This window comes from Galeopterus variegatus, unplaced genomic scaffold (genome assembly GCF_000696425.1).
Source record: "Galeopterus variegatus unplaced genomic scaffold, G_variegatus-3.0.2 Scaffold3774, whole genome shotgun sequence".
Lineage (NCBI taxonomy): Eukaryota > Metazoa > Chordata > Mammalia > Dermoptera > Cynocephalidae > Galeopterus > Galeopterus variegatus.
The window spans coordinates 39,535-64,023 of NW_007729885.1; the positions used below are offsets into that span (position 1 = coordinate 39,535).

The 24,489-nt window shown below is 47.5% G+C and overlaps 1 protein-coding gene across 1 annotated transcript in view; it reads left to right on the forward strand.

Annotated features, from left to right (window-relative positions):
* Positions 1–24,489, forward strand: part of MEGF11 (multiple EGF-like-domains 11) — an 84,493-nt gene that overhangs the window by 5,142 nt on the left and 54,862 nt on the right. The window contains exons 2-4 of the mRNA XM_008585952.1: positions 4,246–4,382; positions 9,370–9,582; positions 17,776–17,950. Of these exons, the coding sequence (XP_008584174.1) occupies positions 4,246–4,382; positions 9,370–9,582; positions 17,776–17,950 (525 nt within the window). The remainder of the gene's footprint in view (positions 1–4,245; positions 4,383–9,369; positions 9,583–17,775; positions 17,951–24,489) is intronic.

Here is a 24,489-nt window from a genome sequence, read left to right on the forward strand (position 1 = left end):
AACTCTCAGGGGTGCTTGATTTCTACAGGGAATGTTGGAAGGAAGCATTCTATGCTCGAGACTTTCCTATCAGCCTCCTCAAGGAGCCCCGATTGTGTCTCAGAAGCACTAAAGAGAATGTGAACCTGCAGCCTATCAGGATGGATGGATGGATGGATGGATGGATGGATGGATGGTGTGTGTGTGTGTGTGTGTGTGTGTGTGTGTGTGTGTGTGTGTGTGTGTATGTGTGTGTGTGTGTGTGAGCTACACTGCTCCGGGATGAATGAGGAGGTGGGAGGCATAAGCACAGTCCCCCAACTTGGCTTAAAATGGCTTTTGAGGCTTAGAGTATCCTTATCCAGCCCAGCACTGCAGAGGACTGACTCAGGCAGAAGCCTGAAAGACTCCTCTCCTCCCTCATGAATCCCTTGAGCTTCTGGGGTGCAGGGAGAAAGGCAGGCCCCTGCCGGGCCTGGAGAACCCCCGACCTAATCCCCGGAAGAAGGGGACCCCTACTCCGAGTGGCTGTTCTCTGCCCCTCTTGTCACATACATGCTCATCTCACCGTCCTCAGCATCCTCCGCCCCTCAGTCCTCTCATCCCCTCACTGTCTGACTTGTGTGTGGAGAAGGAATCTGAGCTAAAAGGCGTCTCAATTTATTACAAGGAAATTGGATGATCTTGAAAGATGATTCTGGTCTCAGGATTTTCCTAACTAAACTGGCTTCGTCAGGGTTGGCGATCATTGGTGCCTAATAATTGTGTGTTGAACTAATTGGCTCATTAATTGGGGGATATCCTTGACCTCCATAAGAGAAATGACTATCTCTGGTGTGTGAGAGGCTGGAAGGGCGGCAGGAGACAGCAGCAGGCTCATAGTTCTGTTTGGTAAAGACCTCAGATTCACAGGCATGTAATACCACAGGGCGAATGGGGGGACAAGGTGGGCCCCCTGCCCCATTCACAAATCCCACCTCCTACAGACAACCATTTTCAAATCTTTTAGCTGTTTCCTCTGCCATTTTCCTCTGTTTACATGATATGTTTTACTGCCATTTTTGACTTTTCCATTTTAGACATTTATTGAATGTATTGACTTCCTGCCATAGAATAAGATTCATCGGTAGCATACACACATACAGGAACATGAGCAACTCTTCTCCCACCCTCCCAATGGAGTTATGTTATAATTTTTGGTTAAATTATTTTTAATGTTTATGTTAATATGTCCACATATGTATTATTATGAACTTATCCCTAAGACTCTGACAGAACTCTAAAACTCCTCTCAGGAAGGTCAGGCATATCAGAGATCCCTCAATTAGTTTTTTGTTTTTTATTTTTGAGGCAACACTCTTGGAAGCCTGCATGCTTCTGTTTCCATCTGAACTCTTCGCCGTCCATGCCCGCTGTGTAGTCGTCATCTGGGACTTTCTTTCCCCGTCATCCTGGGATTCTGTTCACCTTTCTCTTCTGTTGGATTCCCTAGTTCCTTGAACTTATGCTTTTCTTTTTCTACTATAATTATTTTTGGTGGAAAAACATCCTCCAGCAGCTTCTGAGAAAGTGTTCGTGGAAGGTTACTTTTTTGCAACTCTTGAAATTTGAAAATGTCTACATTGAATCCCAACCTTGAGTGTTAGTTTAGCTGGGTGTAGAGTTCTAGGTTGTAAATTTTTCTTTCTTTTTTTTTTAAAGATGACCAGTAAGGGGATCTTAACCCTTGACTTGGTGTTGTCAGCACCACGCTCAGCCAGTGAGCAAACCGGCCATCCCTATGTGGGATCCGAACCCATGGCCTTGGTGTTATCAGCACCACACTCTCCCAAGTGAGCCACTGGCCGGCCCTAGGTTGTAAATTTTTCCTCCAAAGTTTTAAGACATTGCTACATTGTCTTTTAGGTTCTAGTTAAGAAGCCTAATACCTTTTGATTCCAAATTTTTATATTTGACTGTTTTCCTCTTTCTGAAAACTTTGAGGATTATTTCTTGATTCATAGAAATTGAATATAAATTGACAATGATATGCCTTGGTGTGAGTCGTTTTTCATTATTACTTTTATTTTTATTTTTTATTTTTACTGGAAACCCTATAGGCTCTTTCAGTTCAGAAATCCATGCTTTCCATCTTTCCATTCTGGGAAATTCTCTCTTATATACTTTCCAATTAATTTACTCATCTCCATTTTCTGTGTTCCATTGTCTGGGACTTCTGTTAATTGGATGTCAGACCTCCTGGACTGGTCCTCTAATTTTGTTATATTTTCTCTACTATTTTCAATCTCAATCTCTCTCTCTCTCTCTCTCTCTCTCTCTCTCTCTCTCTCTCTCCTGCTTTGTAGGAGATTTCTTCACCTTTTTCTAGCTCTTCTATTGCAATTTTAAGGTTTCTGCCATCTTTTTTTTTTTTTTTCCTTAAAAAGATGACCGGTAAGGGGATCTCAATCCTTGACTTGGTGTTGTCAGCACCACGCTCAGCCAGTGAGCGAACCGGCCATCCCTATATAGGATCCGAACCCGTGGCCTTGGTCTTATCAGCACCGCACTCTCCCGAGTGAGCCACAGGCCGGCCTGCCATCTTATTTTTAATTTTCAACTCTTTACTGTTCTCTGGACATCCCCTTTTATAGCATTCTGTTCTTTCATGGATGCGATATCTTCTTATAACTACCTGAAGATATTTATTTTAATTACGACAGAAGTTTTTTTCTGTCTCGTTTTTAAAATTTTCTTTGCTCCCTATAAAGTTCCTGTGTCCTCTGTGTTCCTTTCGTCTATTTGTTTATTTTGGTCTTCATCAAACCCGTGGCCTTGGTGTTATCAGCACCGCACTCTCCCGAGTGAGCCACGGGCCGGCCTGCCATCTTATCTTTAATTTTCAACTCTTTACTGTTCTCTGGACATCCCCTTTTATAGCATTCTGTTCTTTCATGGATGCAATATCTTCTTATAACTACCTGAAGATATTTATTTTAATTACGACAGAAATTTTTTTCTGTCTCATTTTTAAAATTTTCTTTGCTCCCTATAAAGTTCCTGTGTCCTCTGTGTTCCTTTCGTCTATTTGTTTATTTTGGTCTTCATCGTTCATGTGAGAGCCTATTTCAAATAACAGGTGGTCCTTGGCCATCTGTTCGTGTTTTATGGTGAGCCTCTGAAAAGCTGATTGGAAGCCCGAGGGAGGAGGGAGATGCCAGTCTTGTTGACCAATGGGACCCTGTGATGTCAGTATCTGTAGGTGATTGCTTTTGAGCTCATCAGTGTCCCCAGAAGGGAATCATCCAACCTCCTGCCACAGGGAGTAGAGACTGGCAGTTGGCATGCTGGAAGCTGAGCAGGGAAGAGAGCAGAGGGTCTGCTCACACAGCAAGTAGAGGTCCACCCTAGTCCTAGTCCTCAGCCGTGCCTGTATCCTGGCCTCCAAAGCCTGTGTGGTCAGTCTCTCCAAAAGACTTGGGAAGTCCCCTGGCTCTATGAAGTGGGGGCAGAGATCTGGGGTCTAGTTCCCTCTTACATAAACTTTCAAACAGCCCTGTTTTCACCACCCCTGCACCTTGGCCTTCAGAGGGTCCTGGTCTCCCTGATTCCTGAACTTTTCTAAGGTTACAAAGGACTTCACCTCCCAGCCTCCTGATGGCTTCCGACACTCCTTCTGCAGGCACTTGGCACTGCTGAGAAAGCAGGCACCAAAGCAGTTATTGCCCTCCCTCTGCTTTTCCATCTTCCAGCATGTGATGGCCCTTGTCCTCTATTCCTTTTGTCCTCGTGGGGTTATACCTTTTCCCCACTTTTCTGTCATGTTAGCTGGGTTTGGGAAAGAAGTGAACATAACTGTCTGTCTCCACACCGGTATAATCAGAGCCTCTTTCCTGTGTCTCCTCAGCACTTTATCTGATACCCATGTGAGAGGACTTAGCACCATGTACCTTACTTAGATATGTTCTTGGCTCTCTCCCCAGTAGACTGGGAGGACAGGAATCAAGTCTTACTCATTTTTTTGTAACCCCAGTATCTAACACAGCACCAGGTATACAACAGGCACTCACTAAATGTGTGCTGAATAATTGAATGAGCAAACTGGCCTCAGTGTCCCGATCTCTAAGATGAGGGCTTTGGAGCCATGGGTGTCCAGTTCTCTGTGCTTCCACTGGGAAGATGGGGTGGTCCCTGGGGCCACGTCAGCTGTGTCAGTCCTAGGAGAGGGTGGCCTCAGGATGGCATCTCTGGAGCACCACTATGCATGTCTTCCTGCCTCTGTTTCAGGGAGCAGTGTGTGCCCAGCCCTGCCCACCAGGGACTTTTGGCCAGAACTGCAGCCACGACTGTCCTTGCCACCATGGAGGGCAGTGTGACCATGTGACTGGACAGTGCCACTGCACAGCTGGATACATGGGGGACAGGTAAGGATGGTGTGAACTCTTACCCTTGCTGTTCATATTGCTCATGTTCACAGCAGCTTGCAGAGGACAGCGGAGGTTTACCAGCCCGCCGCACTCTGCCAGCCTTCAGTTCCTTCCTCAGAAAGCATTCTGAGTCCTCCTGCCAGGGAGATGCATAGCTCATCCTTCGTCTCCTTGGCCATCAGAGAACACGCCCTCTCCCAGCCCAGTTGCCCAACTTGCACAAGCTCACCTGGGGGCAGGACTCACTCTCTACTCACTTAACTAACAGAGGGAGGCAGCGTCACAGGTAATACAAAGAAGCCAAAAGTGCAAAATCAGTTCACACGTGTTGCAGGATTTCTTCTAGAAAAGTAGTTTTATTCCTAATTTGAAAGGATACTGACAGCCGGAAGGATACTGCCAGCAGTTTGCATCCTGTGAAGGCCTGTGGCCTGAGAACAGATTGAACGAGGGCACCAATATCCTGGAATGAAACCAACCTTGCAGAGTTGACAGTCCACAAAACACATGCCTGAGGAACTGCCACATGTGCACATTTGCCACAGTCGGAAGAAGGATGCCGTGATGCTAGGGTAGGTGTGGTGGAAGAGGGAGAAACAACAACCAGCGTGTCTGGCCGTGAGTGAATTCAGAGCTAGAGGAGGACATTTGCCCATGGAACCCAGGCCAAGCCTCCTCCCTCTCCTTCTCGACCAGATGGGTCTCTTCGAGCAGAGAGAGGGGCAGTAAAGAGGGAACCCCGACCCCTTATCTGATTCCATGGGGGTCCATGTTTCATTTATGGCCCCTGGATTTTGTTATTTCCCAGAGTGAGGTGAGAAGAACATTTGTTCATCATCCCTGTGCCTCCCTGGTCTAGGGGACATCAGGAAGCAGAGACTGAGGCTGAGTCAACCAGTCAGTCCTTCTGGCTCTGACTGATGTAATCGGGGCTTCTCCAGCTCTTACTAGAATCAGCCCCAAATCCTTAGTCATGCCCAGAAAAGAGATTTTCCATTAGCCTTGGGCATGCTGACCTCCAGCCTCAGGTCTTTTAAGCCAGATCTCGTCTCTTTTGAGCCAGCGTTCATCTACATGAGTGGCATAGAGCATGTGGTGTGGCATCTGGGGATCAATCCTTCTTTGAACCCGGGGACAGAAGACTGAAGCATTGAGCCCACCTTCCCATCCTCACCATCTCCCCCAAATAAGGAAATACTCAGGATGAGCCAGTAGGGACAGGAGCCAGGAAGACCCCAAACCGGAGCAGGACCCTTTTGTTTCAGTGCATTTTCATCTGAGAGGGAATACAGCCCGTTTGTTGCTGGAGACAAGCTAGCCTAGGGCTCCAGCTGGCTGGACTCAACACCAGTAGACTCCACCTCATGGGGTCCCTTGATTTTTACTGCTAAGATGTACCAAATGGAAAAATAACCCAAAATATCTCTTCTTGTTGGAGCCTGGCCCATGAGCCTGGGGCAGAGGGAAGTCCCCAAAGCCTAGGACCTTCTAGCAAGCTTCACCAATCAACCACAGGAGAGTTCAGTAGAAGGGCTGGGTAGTCTTTGGGTTTCCCACCTAAACAGGCTGCCTAGTGTTTAATATTTTGTAAAATTGCCTCCATTAATTTTGTAGGTGACAGCTGCATTAACCCACCCCAAGTCATTGCAAGCATATTAAAGTTGAGTGGGGTAATAACACAGGCCTCCCTGGATAGGCAGAATCTCATGCAAATTAAACACGAAACGTAACGAGAGCTTTGCAGCTCATTTCGTAATTTAATTGAGCAATGTATCTGGTTGTTAATGGCAATATCGGACACATTAGATTGATATGTTGCAAAGGAAGGATGTTTAAGTAGAAAACTAATTCCTGCTGTGATTACCCTTCTGTTCCAAAGGCCCTGTTATTAGCGTGCTTTGTGTAAAATTCATTAGCAGTCGTTGCTTGATCTCTAAATAAATAAGTTGTTTAAATTGTAAGTAGGAAAAAAAAATGAGGCTGGTTATGTAAATGGATTAGGCTGTGAATATTTCATTTCCAGATTCTTTTTCTGGGATTCTGGATTCAGTTACCCCCAAAATATGGTGGGGTGGGGACGTGCCCCTCAGAGGAGCTCAGTGTCCAGGGCTCTGCCCAGTCTTGCTAAGCAGGAGGGAGCAGGAATGTTTGAGTGGAAGGGAGGAAGCATCGGGATGTATCTTGTAGTTTGAATTTTCTTCCCTGACATTTGAGACATCTGAGGCAAGCAAAGTTCAGTGACTTCTGGGAAATCCATGGGCCAGGGACTGGCAGTTCAGATAGTGATTGTCCAGGTCTTCAGCAGCTCTTTGTCCTCCCCTTCTGCCTCAGTTTCCCTCTTTCCCTCCCCCATCCTACTTCTCCTCCTCCTTCCCGTCTTCCACTTTCCATGACTTCTGCAGATATCCCCTCTTTCTTTCCTCCTCATCCCTCTCTTTTCTGCTCTCTTTCCCTTCATGAGGCCTCAGATTGGCTAACTTGCAGGACAATCTGGGGTCACCATCACTCGCAGGCTGGTGAGCTTGGAACAGCCACCTCACCTGTTTCATCCTCCTCAACTCCAAAGTGAAGGTGATGAGAATATCTGCAGCTTCAGGGGCTGGGGACGGGCTTTGAGGCCTGAGCATCTGGAACCTCCTCTCTATATGATGCCCGAGGCTGTTGCCATCATGACCCCTGCTGCCCCTCCATTCTGCCAGACTTCTCCTTTGCCACAGTGGCTCTGAGAGGGGAGAGCTGGTGGCATCTTCCCATGAATTAAGCTCTCAAGGCCAGACCCTTGTCACTCTCTTCCTGTCTCTGTCATTGTGGACACAGAGCAACAAAGACAGCAGAGAGTCAGGGACACCCCACTCTTGAGTTGCCAAGTCTAGTGTCCCGACACACTGGCTGCTGTTGCCCCCCAGGCACTCACTGGCAGGCCCTACCCATGCCCTGGGGTCTGGCTACTCACCCTCATGACAAGCAGCCGAGATCATCCAGACACCACATCTCCTGCCCAGCCTGTGGAGAATACTTGCTTCCACCCCATGACCCTCCAAGAAGTTAGGGCTGTAGTTTTTACAAAACTTCTTTTATTGCTTTTTGCCCCCTTGATTATTGTAGAAGACCTACGGAAAACATGGGAAATGGAAAAATATGATAATTAAAACACTTATTATTAATTCCTCAAGTCTACTCCACTGTTAACATTTTAGAATTCTAGCTTTTTTAGAATTTACGGGCAGAAGGTCAGATGGGATCTGTTAAAAGAACTGTAGAAAACAACATTAGTGAGAGTAATAAGAATAACTAACATTTCTTATTGAGCCCTATCCACGGGCACCTTTCTAAATATTTACATACATTTTCTCATTTAATCCTCAAACAACGTGATGAGATTTAGTTATTACCATCCCATTTTATGATGAGTTAGTGGATGACAGAGCTTTAGGTCAGTTCTCCATTATCTGCACTGTCGGAGCAGAGCTGGGACAGATCATCTCAAATCCCAGAGGCCAGAGGCCATTTCTGTCTGTCTTTAGGATGCAGGAGCTGCCCCCTCTTTAACCCATCATGCCCCCAGGTTTACCCCTGAACTTGTTGGATCCAGTTTCTGTGACAAGGATTTTGCATCCCCTGGGAAACAACCCTGGACTGTAAGGGGTGTTGAGGCACATTCAGGAAGCCAGGTGGTCAGCAGTGGTCACACTCAGGAGACCCACAACTCATGGTTGGGAGTCAAATGAAATCAAATAATTATTATGATGGGAGCTCCAAGTTCCAGTCTGAGCACATGCAGGACACAATGGGGGCCCAGTCCTCCTTGGGGTCAAATAGGCTGATGGGAGAGACTCAGCCCCTTCCTTGAGGGGACCCCCAATCCAAAGAAGGGGAAATAGCCCTTGTCTTGGGGGATGTCCCAGTCTGATGAAGGAGGATGCCTCTCCTACTCAGGGGAATTCCACACTGGGGGAGGAGACACATCTCCCAGCATGACAAGGGACACTGTACATCTGCCCAAAAGACTAAAAAAAAAGAGACAATGTATAGAAATGAAATTACCCTATTTCATCAAATCTAAGATGCCACCAATAGTAAGATGCATCATTATTTTATATTCTGCTAAGAATGAAAAACACTGACAATTAAACTATGACATTTCAGTTATAAGACATTTAATTTCAGAAATTTTTAAAAACATAAGGTTTATTGTTTAATGGGTATAGAGTTTCAGTTTAGAATATGAAAAGGTCCTAGAGATGGACGGTGGTTATGGTTACATGACTATATCAATGTATTTAATGCCACTGAACTGTAAACTTAATGGTTAAAATGGTAAATTTTATGTTACATATAGTCTTAGTCCATTCACGCTGCTGTAATAAAATACCTGAGACTGGGTTATCTATAAGCAATGGAAATTTATTCTCTCAGCTCTGGAGGCTGGGAAGTCCAAGATCAAGGCACTGGCATGTTTGGTGTCTGGTGAAGGCCTGGTCTCTACGTCTGAGATGGAGCCAAGGCTGTGTCCTCACGTGGCAGAAAGGATAGAAAGGCAAAAAAAAGGGACCTGGATACCTCTCTCCAGCCCTTTCATAAGGCACTAATCCATTCATGAGGGCAGAACCCTCATGGTATAATCACCTCCCGAAGGCCAACCCTCCTAATACTGTTGCATTGGGGATTAAGTTTCAACAGGAATTTTGGAAGGACACAAACCTTCAAACCACAGCATGTATATTTTACCACAATAAAAAAAATTTTTTTAACATAATGTCTAGAATCAATGAAATATAGTACAGACTCCGTGCTGGGGGTACTGAGGAGACCTGGCATGAAGGGGAGAACTGATTGGGGTGAATTAAACCATGGGTTACTTCCTGGAAGAAAGGGGAGGAGGCTGTGAGGGGGTGCAGGCTAGGGGGGGTGCATGCTGCACTGATCCCACAGGACAGGTAAGGGATCCCAGCCCACAGCCTCAGCCCGCTTTGCTGTCCCACAGGTGCCAAGAGGAATGCCCCTTTGGGACCTTCGGCTTCCAGTGCTCCCAGCGCTGTGACTGCCACAACGGGGGCCAGTGTTTGCCCACCACGGGCACCTGTGAGTGTGAGCCTGGCTACAAGGGCCCACGATGCCAGGAGCGGCTGTGCCCTGAGGGCCTGCATGGCCCAGGCTGCACCTTGCCCTGCCCTTGTGATGCCAACAACACTATCAGGTATGAGCTGGGGACAGGTAATTGTGGGGACAGGGGCATGGTGGGCTGTAATGGAGAGGGGGCTTCTCAAGCCATGGCCCCCAACCTTCAGTGCAACCATCCAGGCAGGGTAGAAAAGAGCTGTGACCTCAGCCATCAGCTCTAATAACCACACAACCAGAGTCAGGACCAGAACCCAAGTCACCTGCCTCTGTTCGCCACATCTGGCTGCCTGCATTTCAAAATGGGCCAATCTGAGACCCCACACACAGGAGCAAGGAGACAGCTTGGTGACTTGGGGGAGCAGGTTGGGGGTGTGGTGGGGCTGCACTGTCCTGGGGACTGGGATGGGAATGCCATAAGCTCTGAGCACATTGTCCTAGAGAGCATTTCCCATCTATATACACAGCATCTAACCAGACACAGGGCCATAGGGCAGAAGCAAGGGCTTGAGCCACAGAAGGTCAGTACTAGAAGGGACCTTAAAAAATCAGTGTGGGACCGGCCGCTGGCTCATTTGGGAGAGTGTGGTGCTGATAACACCAAGGACACTGGTTCGGATCCCTATATAGGAGTAGCCGGTTAGCTCACTTGGGAGAGCGTGGTGGTGACAACACCAAGGTAAGGGTTAAGATCCCCTTACCAGTCATCTTTAAAAAAAAAAAAAAAATCAGTGTGGCCCACCCTGAGGTCCAGAGAGGGTTGTCCCAGCAGTCCCTGGCAAGGATAGAGAAGCAGGAGGGACAGAGGGCAGCCCTTCATCAGGGCCTTGACTTGGAGCCATCATCTCCCTGCAGTCTGTGTCCTTTGTGGCTTGGGAACTCCTGAGCAGAAGCTTGTCTCACCCCTGCTTCCAAAGGAGCCTGAACTTGTGAAGCCAGAGCTGTCCCTAGCCGCCTCTCCTGGCTCCCTTCCCTTCCTGCCTCACGCACCAGCTGGCAGCGCCCTCTGTAATAATGAGGCTGTCCTCCCCAGATAAATGCCTCTACAACCCTTCATCATGGCTGTGTCTGATCTGGGTGGTGAAGGGTCGGGGGAGCATCCCTTCTTCCCTCGGGACTGCTCTGGTGGAGGACCAGCTGCTCTGGGCAGGGGGTGCTGCTGCTATTTGCAGGGCAGGCAGAGAATGCCTCTGCTTTGCAGCTTTTTCGCTGGGACAGCCAGGACGTGGCCTTGACCCCTCTTCATTTCCATCTTTTGATTTTTCACAAATTGCCCTGGAGCCTCTGGTCACTATAAGCAAAGACATGTCTGCAAATGCTGTGGCTTAGATAGAAATGGTCCTCAGTCTGTTGACCCCTCTTCATTTCCATCTTTTGATTTTTCACAAATTGCCCTGGAGCCTCTGGTCACTGTAAGCAAAGGCATGTCTGCAACTGCTGTGGCTTAGATAGAAATTGTCCTCAGTCTCAGCTGAGCAGCTGGGGTGGTCCTAGGTAAGGGAGGGTTGGGAAGGAGACTATACAGAGGGAGTCCTGGAGCCTGTATATGACCTGAGCATTCATTTACTCGGCCATTCATTCAACGAGCACTGAGTGTCTGCAGGGCTGGGCCATGAGGAGGAAACAGAGGCACCTTCAGCACCAGCCCAGCCTTCAGGAACTCAGGTCTGGAACGCTCATACACACTGAGTACCTTCTACCATATGTCTTCAAATACCAGATAACACCAGTAGTGAGGCACAGCTTTATTTTATGTACTACTAAAAAAGGAAAATGTTGTCAATGTAACTGTAATGTACCATTGATTGTATAACATGCCCAATATCGGAGATGTGAAATATGGGGGAGAAGTACATCTTAGAATTGATGAAATACATGTGGCTGGCCCTGCTGAGTCCCAACATGTGCCCAAGTAACTGTGACCCAGGACTGTGTGCAGGCAGCACCACAAGAGACTGCTGCACTGGTCAGGGAAGGCTTCCTGGAAGAGGTGGCATCTGGGCTGGATCCGAAGGGCAGGGTGAGAGCTCCAAGGGTATAAACACAGGGGTCCCACATGGCTGGTCAGGGGACTGGGCAGCTGCCTCAGATTATTCCATGGGTGGGGAACAGCACCAGGATTCCCCACCCCTGCTGGGAAGCCGAGGGAGGATCTTCTCAGGGACAGGAAGCAAGGCTGCTGGGGTCCAATTCAGGGATCGTCTCTGACACAGAGATGCAACCAAGCCCCAAATTAAAGAGCGATTGTTTTCCTCCCATGTCTGAGCAACTGTGCCCTGCATAATTTATCCTTCCTCTGAAGGAGTGCTCAATGCATTATTAATCTGGAAAGACTCCCTCTTCTCTGTCACTAATCGCAGACCATCCAATATTGATGATTATTTGCTTGACTGTCTTTAACGTGTGTCATGTTTCAGTGATTGGGGGACAGTGGTGATTCTTCGGAGCGGGGGCTCCAAGTGTGCCTGCCAGACCACCCCCCAGGCGGGGCTCCTCAGTGTCTGTATCACCACATCCTCGGGGGGAACTCTGGCACAGCCTGGGCTCCTTGAGGGCACGAGCAGCCTGGCTTGTCCATCTCCGTAGCCTCTAGCCTCAGCATTGCACAGTGCCTGGCATAGAGTAAGGCCTTCAGTAAAAAGAATCACTGAATTAATCTTAAACAGCCCATCCCTCTAGATGGTTCTGCCCATTAACTGATGTGTGCCCTATTTTTTTCAATTTTAATATTTCACTCCTCTCTCTTGGCACACTGCTCCTGTGACTAAGCCCCTGACACTTGCAAAGTTTTTGTTCAGTCCAGTTCAGTGTTTCTCAGCCTTGCCGTCATTGACGCTTTGAGCTGGATAATTCTTCGTTGTGATGGCTGTCCTGTGCCTTGTTGGATATTAAGCAGGATTCCTGGCCTCTACCTACTAAGTGCCATTGGCAAGTCCCTCCGTAAGTTCTGACAACCAAAAGGGTTTTCAGACATTGCCAAATGTTCTGGGGTGGGGTGGGGTGGGGTGGGGGAAGCAAAATTGCCCAAGGTTGAGAGCCTTTGGTCCAACTGAACTCTCTCATGCTGGCTCTGTCCTCATGGACAGAGAGAACAGCTTTCTTCCTTGGTATGGACACTGGTCAGCCCCTCTCTTCCCATGAGCCTTGGTCCCATTATAGAGCCTTCTCTTGGGATCCAAGAAAAGCACAGAAATGACTCTGTCACTCCTAATCTCAAGGCAATTAAGCTGCAGGTACTGGGTAGGGGTCGGGACCCCTGAATCCTGGCCTCAGACCTCTACCTCTGTCTAAGCAAATTGTCCTGACATGTACTTCTCCTCTGTATGCCTCAGTTTCCCAATCTGTTCATCACCTTTCATCAACCCAGTGGGGCAAAAAGTTCTCTTGTGGTCTTTGAAAGTGAAGCTTTCACCCAACTCCCTGAGAGATGAGCATGGGATCTCTAAAAACCTAACCTCACCTCTCCCTGGCTTCTGCAAAGCTTACAACAACCCTACCCAATGACAGGCTTACAAGGCCTTGAGCATCCTTCCTAGGGAGACAAAGTACTCCCAACCCCCAACCAAAGAAAGACCTACCCACCTAGCCCCAGCCTCTCTCTGCTCCCTGCCCCTCTGGTGAGGCTGCTTCACAGAGATTGAATCTGCATGCCCAGGGAAGGTAGAAGTGGCTGGTAAGATCCCCCAACACTTCATCCCTTTTATAAACTCTGTAGCACACACAAAGAAGCTATCCTCTTTCATAAAAGAATAACCTTGAGAGAGAGAGTGCCTGTGTGTCAGGTCTCTTAAATACCCCCTCCACAATTGGATTGTCATAGACAAATTCCAGCAGCCATGATCATGTATTACCTTTGAAAGATTCAATTTAGCCAACAGATGCAACACTGATAGAAATCTCATAGTGGCCAAAAGAAAGGCAGAAAAATCCACTCTGAAAAGATTCCGGTATTGTTCAATTTTCGGCTACTATTAATTTGTGATTAATCTATGTCTTGGGAAAATAGGAGAAAAGGGGGAAAAACCTCAGAGAGCACTGAACCAACCTAAACACTGGTGACTGTGACTTTAGCCTGAGCCAAACCAGCAGTCCCTGGCCAACCATGGGACCCAAAGGAATGGGGACCACTGCTGGGAATGGTGACCACCACTGGGAGGAAGGGATGCCTGGGAGAGGGGATGCACCTGTCCCTCTGCTGTGGGACAAAGGTGCTGAGCATGGTGATCACAGCTGTCAGTCATAATCACTGTCATCTGTCATTCCCCATCCTCGTTTCAGAGGGACTTTTGGAGTTTTTATAATATAAGACAAGTAATTGAATTAAGAAAATAAATATCTCATTTTTGGAAATAGAATCGTAAGGACATGAAAAGGAGAAAGAAAGGAATGATTTTGGATTTGGTTTTGAGCTTTCTGATTCTCAGAGTAAAAAGTATAATTAGTGCTTAGACACACCCCACGCAGCCAAAGCAATGGCAGCAGAGATCAAAAGCAGGAAAGGCAGGGAGTATTTAGAAGTCCGTGCTTGCTAGCTCATTGCGTGTCTAGTGTACTTTTCACAAGGTGGTGCCCTCGCCAAAGTGAGAACCTGTAATGGGTGAACTCCAGCCTGGCCATTTGCAAGGAAGAGAAGAGATAGCAGAAGAAACTATTGATGGGAAGGGCAGAAAGGTGCCTGAGACCTTCTAGAATCTCTGGGGCTGGGCAGAGTTGATGGTAGCAGGCAATACCTGCCGGGTCATTCCTGGGCCTAAGCATGCCAGTCTCCATGACCATGACTGTGCTGATCCCTCTACCCCAAACCTAAACCTCAGAGGAGGCACCTAGAAAGTTGGAACCTAGAAATGCTGTGCCTGAGGGCTTTGTTCGGAGTGTCGAGAGGGTAATGCCCCAAAACCATCTGGCTGAGTGTCAGGGCCACCAAGCGGGCCCTGCCCCCTGGCACCCATGTAGGTCGTTATCTCCCCTAACAGTGCTTGGGGATCGGAGGAATTTTTCTAGAACAGTGAAGACCAGAAAGTCTTCAAACACTCATCCCTTACACCCATTCTTCTTAAATATATCTATAATTTATATCACTTTACATCTTTTTATAAATGAAATAGATGCTCAGTTTGGGGAAGTTAGAGAATACAGACATTTAAAGAAAAAACTCAGAATTAGTCATAATTTCTCAATCCAGAGGTAAGCACAAAAACTACTTTGCTGTACTCTGTTTATTCTTCATCCATGTCTACATCTATATCATTTTTTTTCATATTTTAGATCATGACTTTGTATACAACTACCTTATTTCACTTAACCTTATATCATATCATTAAATATTTTGGAAAACAAATGGTTACCAGAGACTAGGAGGGGAGACAGGTGAAGGGGAGGAGAAAGGGATGTATTAACGGGTACAAAACTATGCTATCTGCCCTAAACCCATCATCGTGCCATATCTGCATGTATTGAAACACACTGTACCCCACAAAAATAAACATAAATAAAACTGATTCTTAAAAAAGAAGAAAATATTTTGGAAAACAATCGAATACCTCTCTAAGATTCCTTCATGTGGATGGTCATAGTTCATTTAATCAGCATCCCGTTGACAGAGGCGGCAAGATTTAGTGGATAAAACATGGCCAGACAGACCTGGGTTAGAATCCCAGCTCCACCACTCACTAACTTAGCTGTGTGACCTTGGGCAAGTCGCATAATCTCCAAGTGCCGTCAGTAAAATAGAGGCTCTAATGCCTAACTCACGAACTTATTTGAGGATTAGAAATTATGTGTAGAGTGCCTGGGGCTTTACTAGCCTGGTCACATATTATTTATTATTATTTAAATTGCTTCCATTTTCCACTGTTATAAATAATTCTTCAGGGAACATCTCTGTGAATAAATCTTTCTCCACAACTATGAGTATTTCCTTAGGATAGGTTCCTAGAAATGGAATTACAAGACCAAAGAGTCTGAATATTTTTAGGTCTCCTGATACATAACCCCAAATTGTTTTGAAACCTTTACCAGCATTAAAAAAAAAAGCTTTACTAGTTTCATAGAGGAAAAGTAGTATCCAATTAATTGTTTTGACTTGATGATTAATGAGACTAAACATTTTCCAAAATGATTTTTAGCTGCTTGCACTTACTATTCAGGAATTGTCTGCTTCCGTCCACCTCCACATTTTCTGTGAGAAAACAGGGGCCCCCAGAAGAGAAACAGTTTGGCTGGGCTTCACGCAATTAGTTTGTTCATTAATTCATTTGCCAAATAAGTATCAAGCACCTCCTGTGTACCAGGGACTCTGCTGGGCCCTGAGAGGTAAATGAGACAGACAGAGGGCTCTCCCCCATGGAGCTGCAACCCAGTGGGGGACAGATGATAAACAAGTCAACAGACACAGAAAATAATTATACATAGTGAAAGCTGTATTCATTCCCAAATATTTAATTGAGCAGTGAATATGAGCTAGGCACTGGGGATCTACCACTGACCCAGAGAGGCAAAGCCCATGTCTTCAAGAAACTTAGCAGAACCAGGACTTGTACCCAGGCTCCTCCTGCCAAGCCAGTGCATGCTTCCTTTTTTTTTTTTTTTTTTTAAGATGACTGGTAAGGGGATCTTAACCCTTGACTTGGTGTTGTCAGCACCACACTCTCCTGAGTGAGCCACGGGCCAGCCCCAAGTGCATGCTTCTCTTGACTGTATCCCCTGAGCTGGACTCTGGAGCAGGGAGGCAGGTGACACAGGAAATCTAAGAGGCTTATTTTTACCACCCAGAACCTGCTCTGGTATGTTAGTCTGGGCCCTCCCAGAAGCAGATGCCAAGTGCAAGAGGTTTAACTAGGGGGATAGGTCTGTGAGGGGAAATGGGGAGGCAGCTGGGGAGGCTGGGAGAGTTGTCAGACCTCGAGGCAGGTATGACCCAAAGGACAGAGAGAGGGAAGGAAGGGAAATTGGGTGAAAAGGTTTTAGCCTGCAGCACAGCTCTAAGAAAGGTTGGCAAGATGGGGAGTCTTGAAGCCAAAGGTACACATCATAGGGGTCCCCAATCTCCCAGGAATGTGTCCACCTTAGTGTCTCTGCTGTGCTCCAGCTGAGAGCAGCCCATGGGAAATGCAGCCTCTGAATTTCAGACATAGCAGCTGGGGCCATCGGTCAATGACGCTCCTCCAGGAGCTCTGGGCAACTCATGGTCACCATACTCAGCCTCCTCTGACGGGGTCCCTGCCTTGGACCAATGGACATTGGCTGTTAGATCAGACTGCTACTAGCCACAATTTGCCCTACTCTCTGGAGGTCATGCCAGGCAGCACCTGCCTCCAGCCAAATGGTCTTTTCCCTAGCCTAGACAGATAGGGGGTAGAGAAGAGCTTACTCACTGTTAAAGAGCCCTGGCAAAGCATAGTTGGGTATATTCTCACCAGAGCAGACAAGGCCAGAGAGGGGAAGTCACATCTGCCCTGAGGTCTTGTTTTTCGTTTTGTTTTGTTTTGTAGCTGGCCAGTACGAGGATCTAAACCCTTGACCTTGGTGTTGTAACACCACATTCTAACCAATTGAGCTAATTAGCCAGACTGAGGTCTTGTTTTATTTATTTGTTTGTTTGTTTGTTTGTTTGTTTTTTAAAAGATGACCAGTAAAGGGATCTTAACCCTTGACTTGGTATTGTCAGCACCATGCTCTCCCAAGTGAGCTAATTGGCCATCCCTATATAGGGGTCTGAACCTGTGGCTTTGGTGTTATCAGCACCACATTCTCCCAAGTGAGCCACGGGCTGGCCCCTGAGGTCTTGTTTTAACTCAGCCAATATCCGCTGAGCACCTGCAACAGGGAGAGCTGCTGTGTCTCATTGCTACCTCTTGTGCCTGTCCCCATGCTAGGCATCTGCCTTGGGTGATGGTGGGTGAAGCTCTGGACTCCATAGTCCATAATGTGAGGGACCACAGAGGCCAACCTCTGCTTTGACCTCTATATATTTGTACTATAAAGAGCATTTGTTTGGGAATAAGAAGACCTGTGTTCTAATCCTGATCTTGCCACCTCCTTGCTGTGTGTCTTTAGGCAAGTTATATAACCACTATGAGCTTCAGTTTCTGGGGGCTAATAAGGCCACATGGCCTTGGCATCTTTTGATAAATAAACAAGGCATTGAGCAATTTAACCTCAGAGGTTCTCTGATCCTGCTACCCTGGACAGACCAGACTTGGGGTAGGCAGAGCATGGGACATGGCTGCATCCCTGACCAGATTGTCCTTTCACCCTTCTCTCATCCACTCAGCTGCCACCCAGTAACTGGAGTTTGTACCTGCCAGCCGGGCTGGTCCGGCCACCACTGCAATGAGTCCTGCCCTGCTGGCTACTATGGTGATGGATGCCAGCTACCTTGCACCTGTCAGAACGGCGCTGACTGCCACAGCGTCACCGGGGGCTGCACTTGTGCCCCAGGCTTCATGGTAAGATGGGAGGGGCCTCCCGTGGCCTCTTTGATGCCCACTGGGCCAGCTCCCCTCACCTCCCCCCACCTCCTGATGCAACTGGGAGTGTGGCCGTGTATGCAGGGGGTGCCCCCTCAGAGGTAGAGTCCATGACCAGAGAGCCCCTGAAGCTGTTCTCAAAGGGATGGGGTTTGTAACTGTAAACGTAAAAGTAGGAGGAGGTCTTTCCATTGTCCCCCAGCTCTGACACAGCAGTCGTCTCCCTTTGTGCCCAGCTCCTCCCTGTCCACAGCCTGTGTATACAATATTTTTACATAATAACCACAGTGCACATATAAAGTTTTGCATCTGCTTTCTTTCACCCACATTTCTATGTTGCCGCTTGGGCTTCTTAATTATCATTTTAAATGGCTGTATAACTCTGTAGGAGCAGATGTACCCCCAGTTTACTCAGCCATTCCCTTACTGCTGAATATTAAGTTGCGTCCATTGTTCACAGAGAACGTTGCAATGAGCATCTTCGTACAAACAGCTTTCCCCCATCCTGCTGAATTATTTCCTTACGGTGAATTCCCAGGGTCAGTGGGCATAACAAATTTATGGCTCTTGATGGATGTTGCCATATTACTTTCCTCAAGGGTTATATAAATCTACACTGCCACCAGCCGTGTATGAATGTACCTATTTCAGAACAACTCTGCTAATATTTTTTTTAATTTTTGCTAATTACATAGGTAGAAAATGGTTCCTCAATGTTGCTCTAATTTGCATTTCTCTGATTACTAAGGAGAATGAACATTTTCCCCACGTATTTGTTTACTATTTGTATTTCCTCATGAATTATGCTGGTCTTTATGAGATTTGATTCTGGAGAACTTGACATTGGAAATGGAATCCTGTTCAAAGGTGGGGTGTACCCAGTGGGTCTGAGAATCCAAACGCTGAGGGGTCCCCCATGGCCATATTTTCTGTTATGCTGTAGGAAGTGGTAGTTGAGAGACTGTGGCCTTCGGTACCAGATCTGGGTTTTCTTTTTTTTTTTTTTTTTGGTGGCTGGCCAGTACAGGGATCCAAACCTTTGACCTTGGTGAAGGTCCTCACTTTTAGTAGGAGGTTGATGTACAGTCATAGTTTTCACCTTGGGCTGCACAATGGAATCACCCGGGAGCTTTACAAACACTGATGTCTGGGCCCCACTCCCAGAGATTCTAATGTCTTTGGTCTAGGTGTGGTCTGGCGGAGGCCAGTGTGCAGTCAAGGAGGAGATCCACTGATCTACAAGGAAGTCCCCCACTCCCAGAGATTCTAATGTCTTTGGTCTAGGTGTGGTCTGGCGGAGGCCAGTGTGCAGCCAAGGAGGAGATCCACTGATCTACAAGGAAGTCCTTGTTGTGACGATGGGCGTTAGGGTTTTCCCGGTGACTGTGTCTTTTGAGGGCAGGTTGCCCCTGGTCTGCAGGGCAGAACTCAGGACAAAACACTGTTCATCTCCCTCTTCCTCCTCCCCAGTGCAGATAATAAAAAAACTGGGTGAAAATGAACTTTTTGGCATCTTTGAAAGGGAAAGATGTCTGTTCCTTCTAGAGGTTTCCTCTCTAATTTGTCTTTGTTGTGTTTTTGTCCATAACTTCTACAGAAAAATGAAAGTGCCCTAGGTTTTGGGTTTGGGTAGGAAAGAATAGCTGTTTGAGATTAAAAATCTCACATAGCAAGTGATCAGGTGACTGAAGCTGACTACACCAGACTGCTAGTGGGGCATCCTGACCCCAGCCCCAGCTTGGCTACTAGGCTAGTTCTATGACTCTAGGCAAGTGGCTTCCCCTCTCAGGGTCCCAGTTCCTTCATCTATAAATGGTGAGTTTACAAGGAGAAATGAGACAACTAATTTCTAAGATGGTCTGCTATATGGATGGACCAAGTCAGGAAACACTCTCTGGGGGAGATGGGAGAACATAGGAGCAAGAGGTGTATGCACACAGGGAGGGGGAGCTCAGTGAGGGCTGTTGTAGTCTGATTATATACCTTGTCTTTGGGCCTGCTGACAGTCCCACCTCCCTGTTCCCCTTTCTTAGCCCCAGCTGCCTGCCTAGTCACTGCTCCTCAGAGGAAGGGAAAATCGGGGCCCTGGGGGCCTGGGCACTAGCATCTGTGTGCCCACTGCCCCCAGGCCAGAGCTCCAACAGTCTGAAGGCTGGGCTACTGCCTCTCCTCCTCCCATCTGGGATGCAAATGACTTCCTGTCCTTGATCTTGGGGGAACTTGGCACTTGTGGGAATCATCTCTCTGTGGAGTCCCACCTGCCTGGGGCTCTGGCTTAGACAGATTGTGAGCCAAGACGCCCTGAGAGACCCCACAAATTCCCATCCATTTCCTCCTGCCCAGGCTCATTACATCTAGAAAGGCCCTTCTGGGGCCCTGTCAGGTGTTGGCCAGGGGCTGCACGTGGTGATTACAGAACAATCCATTGTTCTCAACCAGCGTGACATTCCTGCATGCACCAGACTCCGAGGGGGAAGCCATCACTCTTGCCCTCACCCCAGCTTCTGAGTGAATGCAACTTCTTGCAATTAGCCAGCTCTGGTCAATGTGGGAGATTGGGGCAATCAGCATTGCGGACTCAGCTGAGACTCTCCCTGAATTGTCCCATATTCAATAATGATAAGCAATGTCTTTGTTGGTTGGCTTGTGATTTATGTACCTGCCTTTTTCCTTGAAAGACTTTAGGATGGGAAATTGTTAAAAGAACTCGTTTCTGGGTGTTTGGAGACCTTCATCTTAGGCTCAGTAACCTTGGACATGTCACTTCACCTTGCTGAGCCTCAATTTCCTTCTCTGTAAGGTGGGAGGAGTCAATCAGTCTTGCCCACTACTGGATGTAAGTAGCCAACATGGTAATGGGTGTGAGGCCACATTCTCAGTTGTCCCTGCCCACCAGAGCTCTCACTGCCAAGGGCTCTTTAAGGAGGATGTTGGGATGGCTTTATAAAAGTAGACTCTCTGAGGGCTGAGAATGGCCTCAGGCTCAACGTAATCATGAGGGGTGCTGATGAGGTAGTGCAGAACCACCCCTGGGAGCTCAGGGACATGCTTGCTCCCTCCAGGTGGTCCCCACCCCTTGAATGATATAGGGCAGAAGTGGGCCCCACTTGGCACTCTGCATGGGTTGGCCCTCACGCACTTCCTCCTTCCTTCCCAGGATAGTGGATATTTGCTAAGGACCTCGGGGTAGGGTGGGGGTATGGAAAACTAATCAGACATCATCCAGCCATCAAGAAGCTTGTGCTGGGCCAGCCTGTGGCTCACTCGGGAGAGTGCGGTGCTGATAACACCAAGGCCACGGGTTCGGATCCTATATAGGGATGGCCGGTTTGCTCACTGGGTGAGCGTGGTGCTGACAACACCAAGTCAGGGGTTAAGATCCCCTTGCCAGTCATCTTTTAAAAAAAAAAAGAAGAAGCTTGTGCTGCAGTAATAATCCTGTTCACAGCAGCAGTGAGCACTCACTGAGTCCCTGCTGCATGCACCATCTCATGTATGCCTCCCGAGAGCCCACAGAGGTGCACTTTCACTTTCCTCAATTTGCAAATGAGGAGCTGAAGTTCAAACAGGCTAAGTGACCTGCCCAGGATCGCAAAGCCAGTAGTGGTGGGACTCACTCAACTCTCATATGTTAGTTCATGAGCTTTGATTGAAGGGTCACCTGGAACCACACATTCCTGAGTCCAAATCCTGATTTTCCAGCCCCTACTCTACCTACTTATCCTGCCTAAGCCTGAATTTTCTCATCTGTTAAAAGGAGGTTTTGCTGTGAGAGTGATAAACTTCATATAGAAAGTTCATAGCTCAGTGCCCAAAACGTAATAGATACCTGGCAAAATCGCAGCAGTTATTGGTAAACCATGAGAGTAGTGGGGGAACACGGCTTTCTCCAAGCCCAGCACCATCCCCTCCCCCAGGAGAGTGTCTGGATGAGCTGCACCCAGGGATTCTCAATGGAGCAGAGCCATGAGCGTGCACAAGTACTGTACCAGGTGGTCCACCCAAGCACCTGTGGGTGACCCTGAGTGGTCAGTCTCAGGAGACACTGTGAGGTGGACATGCCTGCCAATGTTTGAGGAAACAAAGATAAGGATGGAGGTGGGAAGAGAGTCTGGGCATTTTACATGTTAGTTTGGCAGCAGCCGTGGAATTACTTGGGGCATGCATTGGTGAATTGCACAGAGCTGCCTGGTGGGGGAAAAGAGCTCTGGGCTGGAAGGCAAGAAACTGACTTCATAGCTGTGGTTCTGTTAATGTTTTGAGCTTCTATTTCTCATCTGTAAAATGGGAATGAAATTCTCTGCCCAGTAGAAACAATGGTGTGAGCACCAGCTCTTCCGGTAGGAGTACTTAAAATTGGGAGGGGCATTGTTTCAGCACCTAGGACAGCGCACAAGCTGGGCTCTGAGGCTGCTCTGCACCCTCTTAGAACCCAAGGTCCTCACCCAGACAGAACACCAGGTGGACAGTGGGGGAGAAGGGCAGAGTGAGGGGTCACGTGACACAGGGGCTCAGACCTGCAGAGCCTGAGGTACCTGAAGCCCTGTCCTGGCAGTGTCTCTGTGGAGAAGTGAGGACTCTTCTTCCCACCCACTCAGGCCAGGGAAGTAGCCGAATTGTGGATGAGGGGGCTAGTGGAGCTGTCCATCCACTTGCTGGTTGGGGTCACATCACCCTTCTCCATTCTCCTCATTGCCTACCAAATAAAGCTCAAACCTTAACCTTTTGTAACCTGCCCTCAAAACTAGTTAATCCACTATGATCTCATTTCCTGCTAAGTCCTGACACAATCTGTGTGGTTGCCACACATAACTCACTTTTCCCCAAACATCGTCTCTACATTAGGGCCTCTGTCTCTGCCTTTTCTCAAGCTTTTCCCCCTTCTTAGATTGTCCTCCCCACAGTACTTATTGCATCTATGAAAATCTTTCTCAGCATTTCAGGCTAAGATCAGAGGCCGTCTCTTCCATGAAGCCTTCCCTGAATACTCCTCTCTTCAGAATTAATCATTCCACCCACTCTGTTCCCATAACACATGTCTCATCTCTCTTCCTGAGGACAAGGACATGTCTCTCTATAACCCTGCATCTCCTAACCACCACCATCCCACCATGCCTACCACATGAATGTCTGCTCAACCAACTCTCTTCGGAATGAAATCCTTGGAAGGAGCGATGCCCTTAAAGCAGAAATTTTCAAACTGACCTTTAAAGGAAGAGAATTCATGGCATTTCCCAAGGGACCTTGCAAGCAGGGCTGGGACTTGAATCTACCTGTTGGCTTCTCTGAAGTTTAAATAAACAGGTAGCTGCAGCGAGACTGGAGCAACTGTCCCCAACACCATCTCTGGATTTTTGGGCAATGGTGTGAGCTTCTACCTCTGCAATACTGAGTAGTGGTTATGCAGAGACTCTGGAACTAGATTCCCTGCCTTCAAATACCAGCTTTGCTGCTAATTATAGCCATGTGACCTTGGGCAAGATACTGTACCTTTCTATGCCCTTTTTGTTATATTTGAAAGGGGAATAATAATAAAGCTCATAGGATTATTGGGTGATTAAATTAATTAGCATGTGTAAAGCACTTAGAGTACCCACTGTATTAGTAATCTTTCAATAAGTATTAGCTATTATTGCCACTTTTATTGTTTTTGATGCTGCCACTGCTGCTGTGGCTGTTGTTATTTACCCCCAAGGAGTCTCCCACTTGAGGAGGCTGACTGGTCACGGCCTGAGTGCCCTGTTGGGGTACAGGTGGAAATAGGGGTGAGAAGAAGGGAGCAGAGCTAGGTGAAGTTTCCTCCTGGCAAGAGCTGCAAGGTTGCTGAGGGCTCCTGTGTTCCCAAGAGCAGTCCCAGAACCCAGAACAGACTTTCTCATCACAGGAGGATGCCGGAGACCAGCTCCGCAGGATTCGTTGGACCTGAATAGGTGGTGTGGATTTGGTGAAAAGGAAGAGACGGACCACAGATGTCTAGTGCAAGTGTGGCCAACAGCCACAAAAATCTTGCTTTATTTATATGTTTTTTTTTTCTTCCTTTTTTTGTCTTTTTTCGTGACCGGCAACAGGATCGCAACCCTCGGTGTCACGACCGCACCGCGCTCAACCAGTGAGCGGACCGGTCTCTATACGGGATCCAAACCCTTGGCAGGAGCGCCGCCACGCTCCCAAGCACCGCACTCTACCGAGTGTGCCACCGGGCTGGCCCTATTTATATGTTTTTACCTAATCTTTTACACGTTGATTTATCTTTTAATCAAAACATTTTTTATTTTGTTTCTGTTGAAAGAGAAAGGTCAAAACATTCCAAGGCACTCATTCTGTGACAAAAACATCTACTCATGCATCAATAGTTCACCCCAAAGCCTGTGGCTCGTGGCCAGGAAACTATACAATAGCAGCATGCTTGGCTTTAAAGAGCATCAGACTTATAGTTTAAACTATAATTCTTTTTTTTCTTTTTTTTTTTTTAAAGATGACCGGTAAGGGGATCTTAACCCTTGACTTGGTGTTGTCAG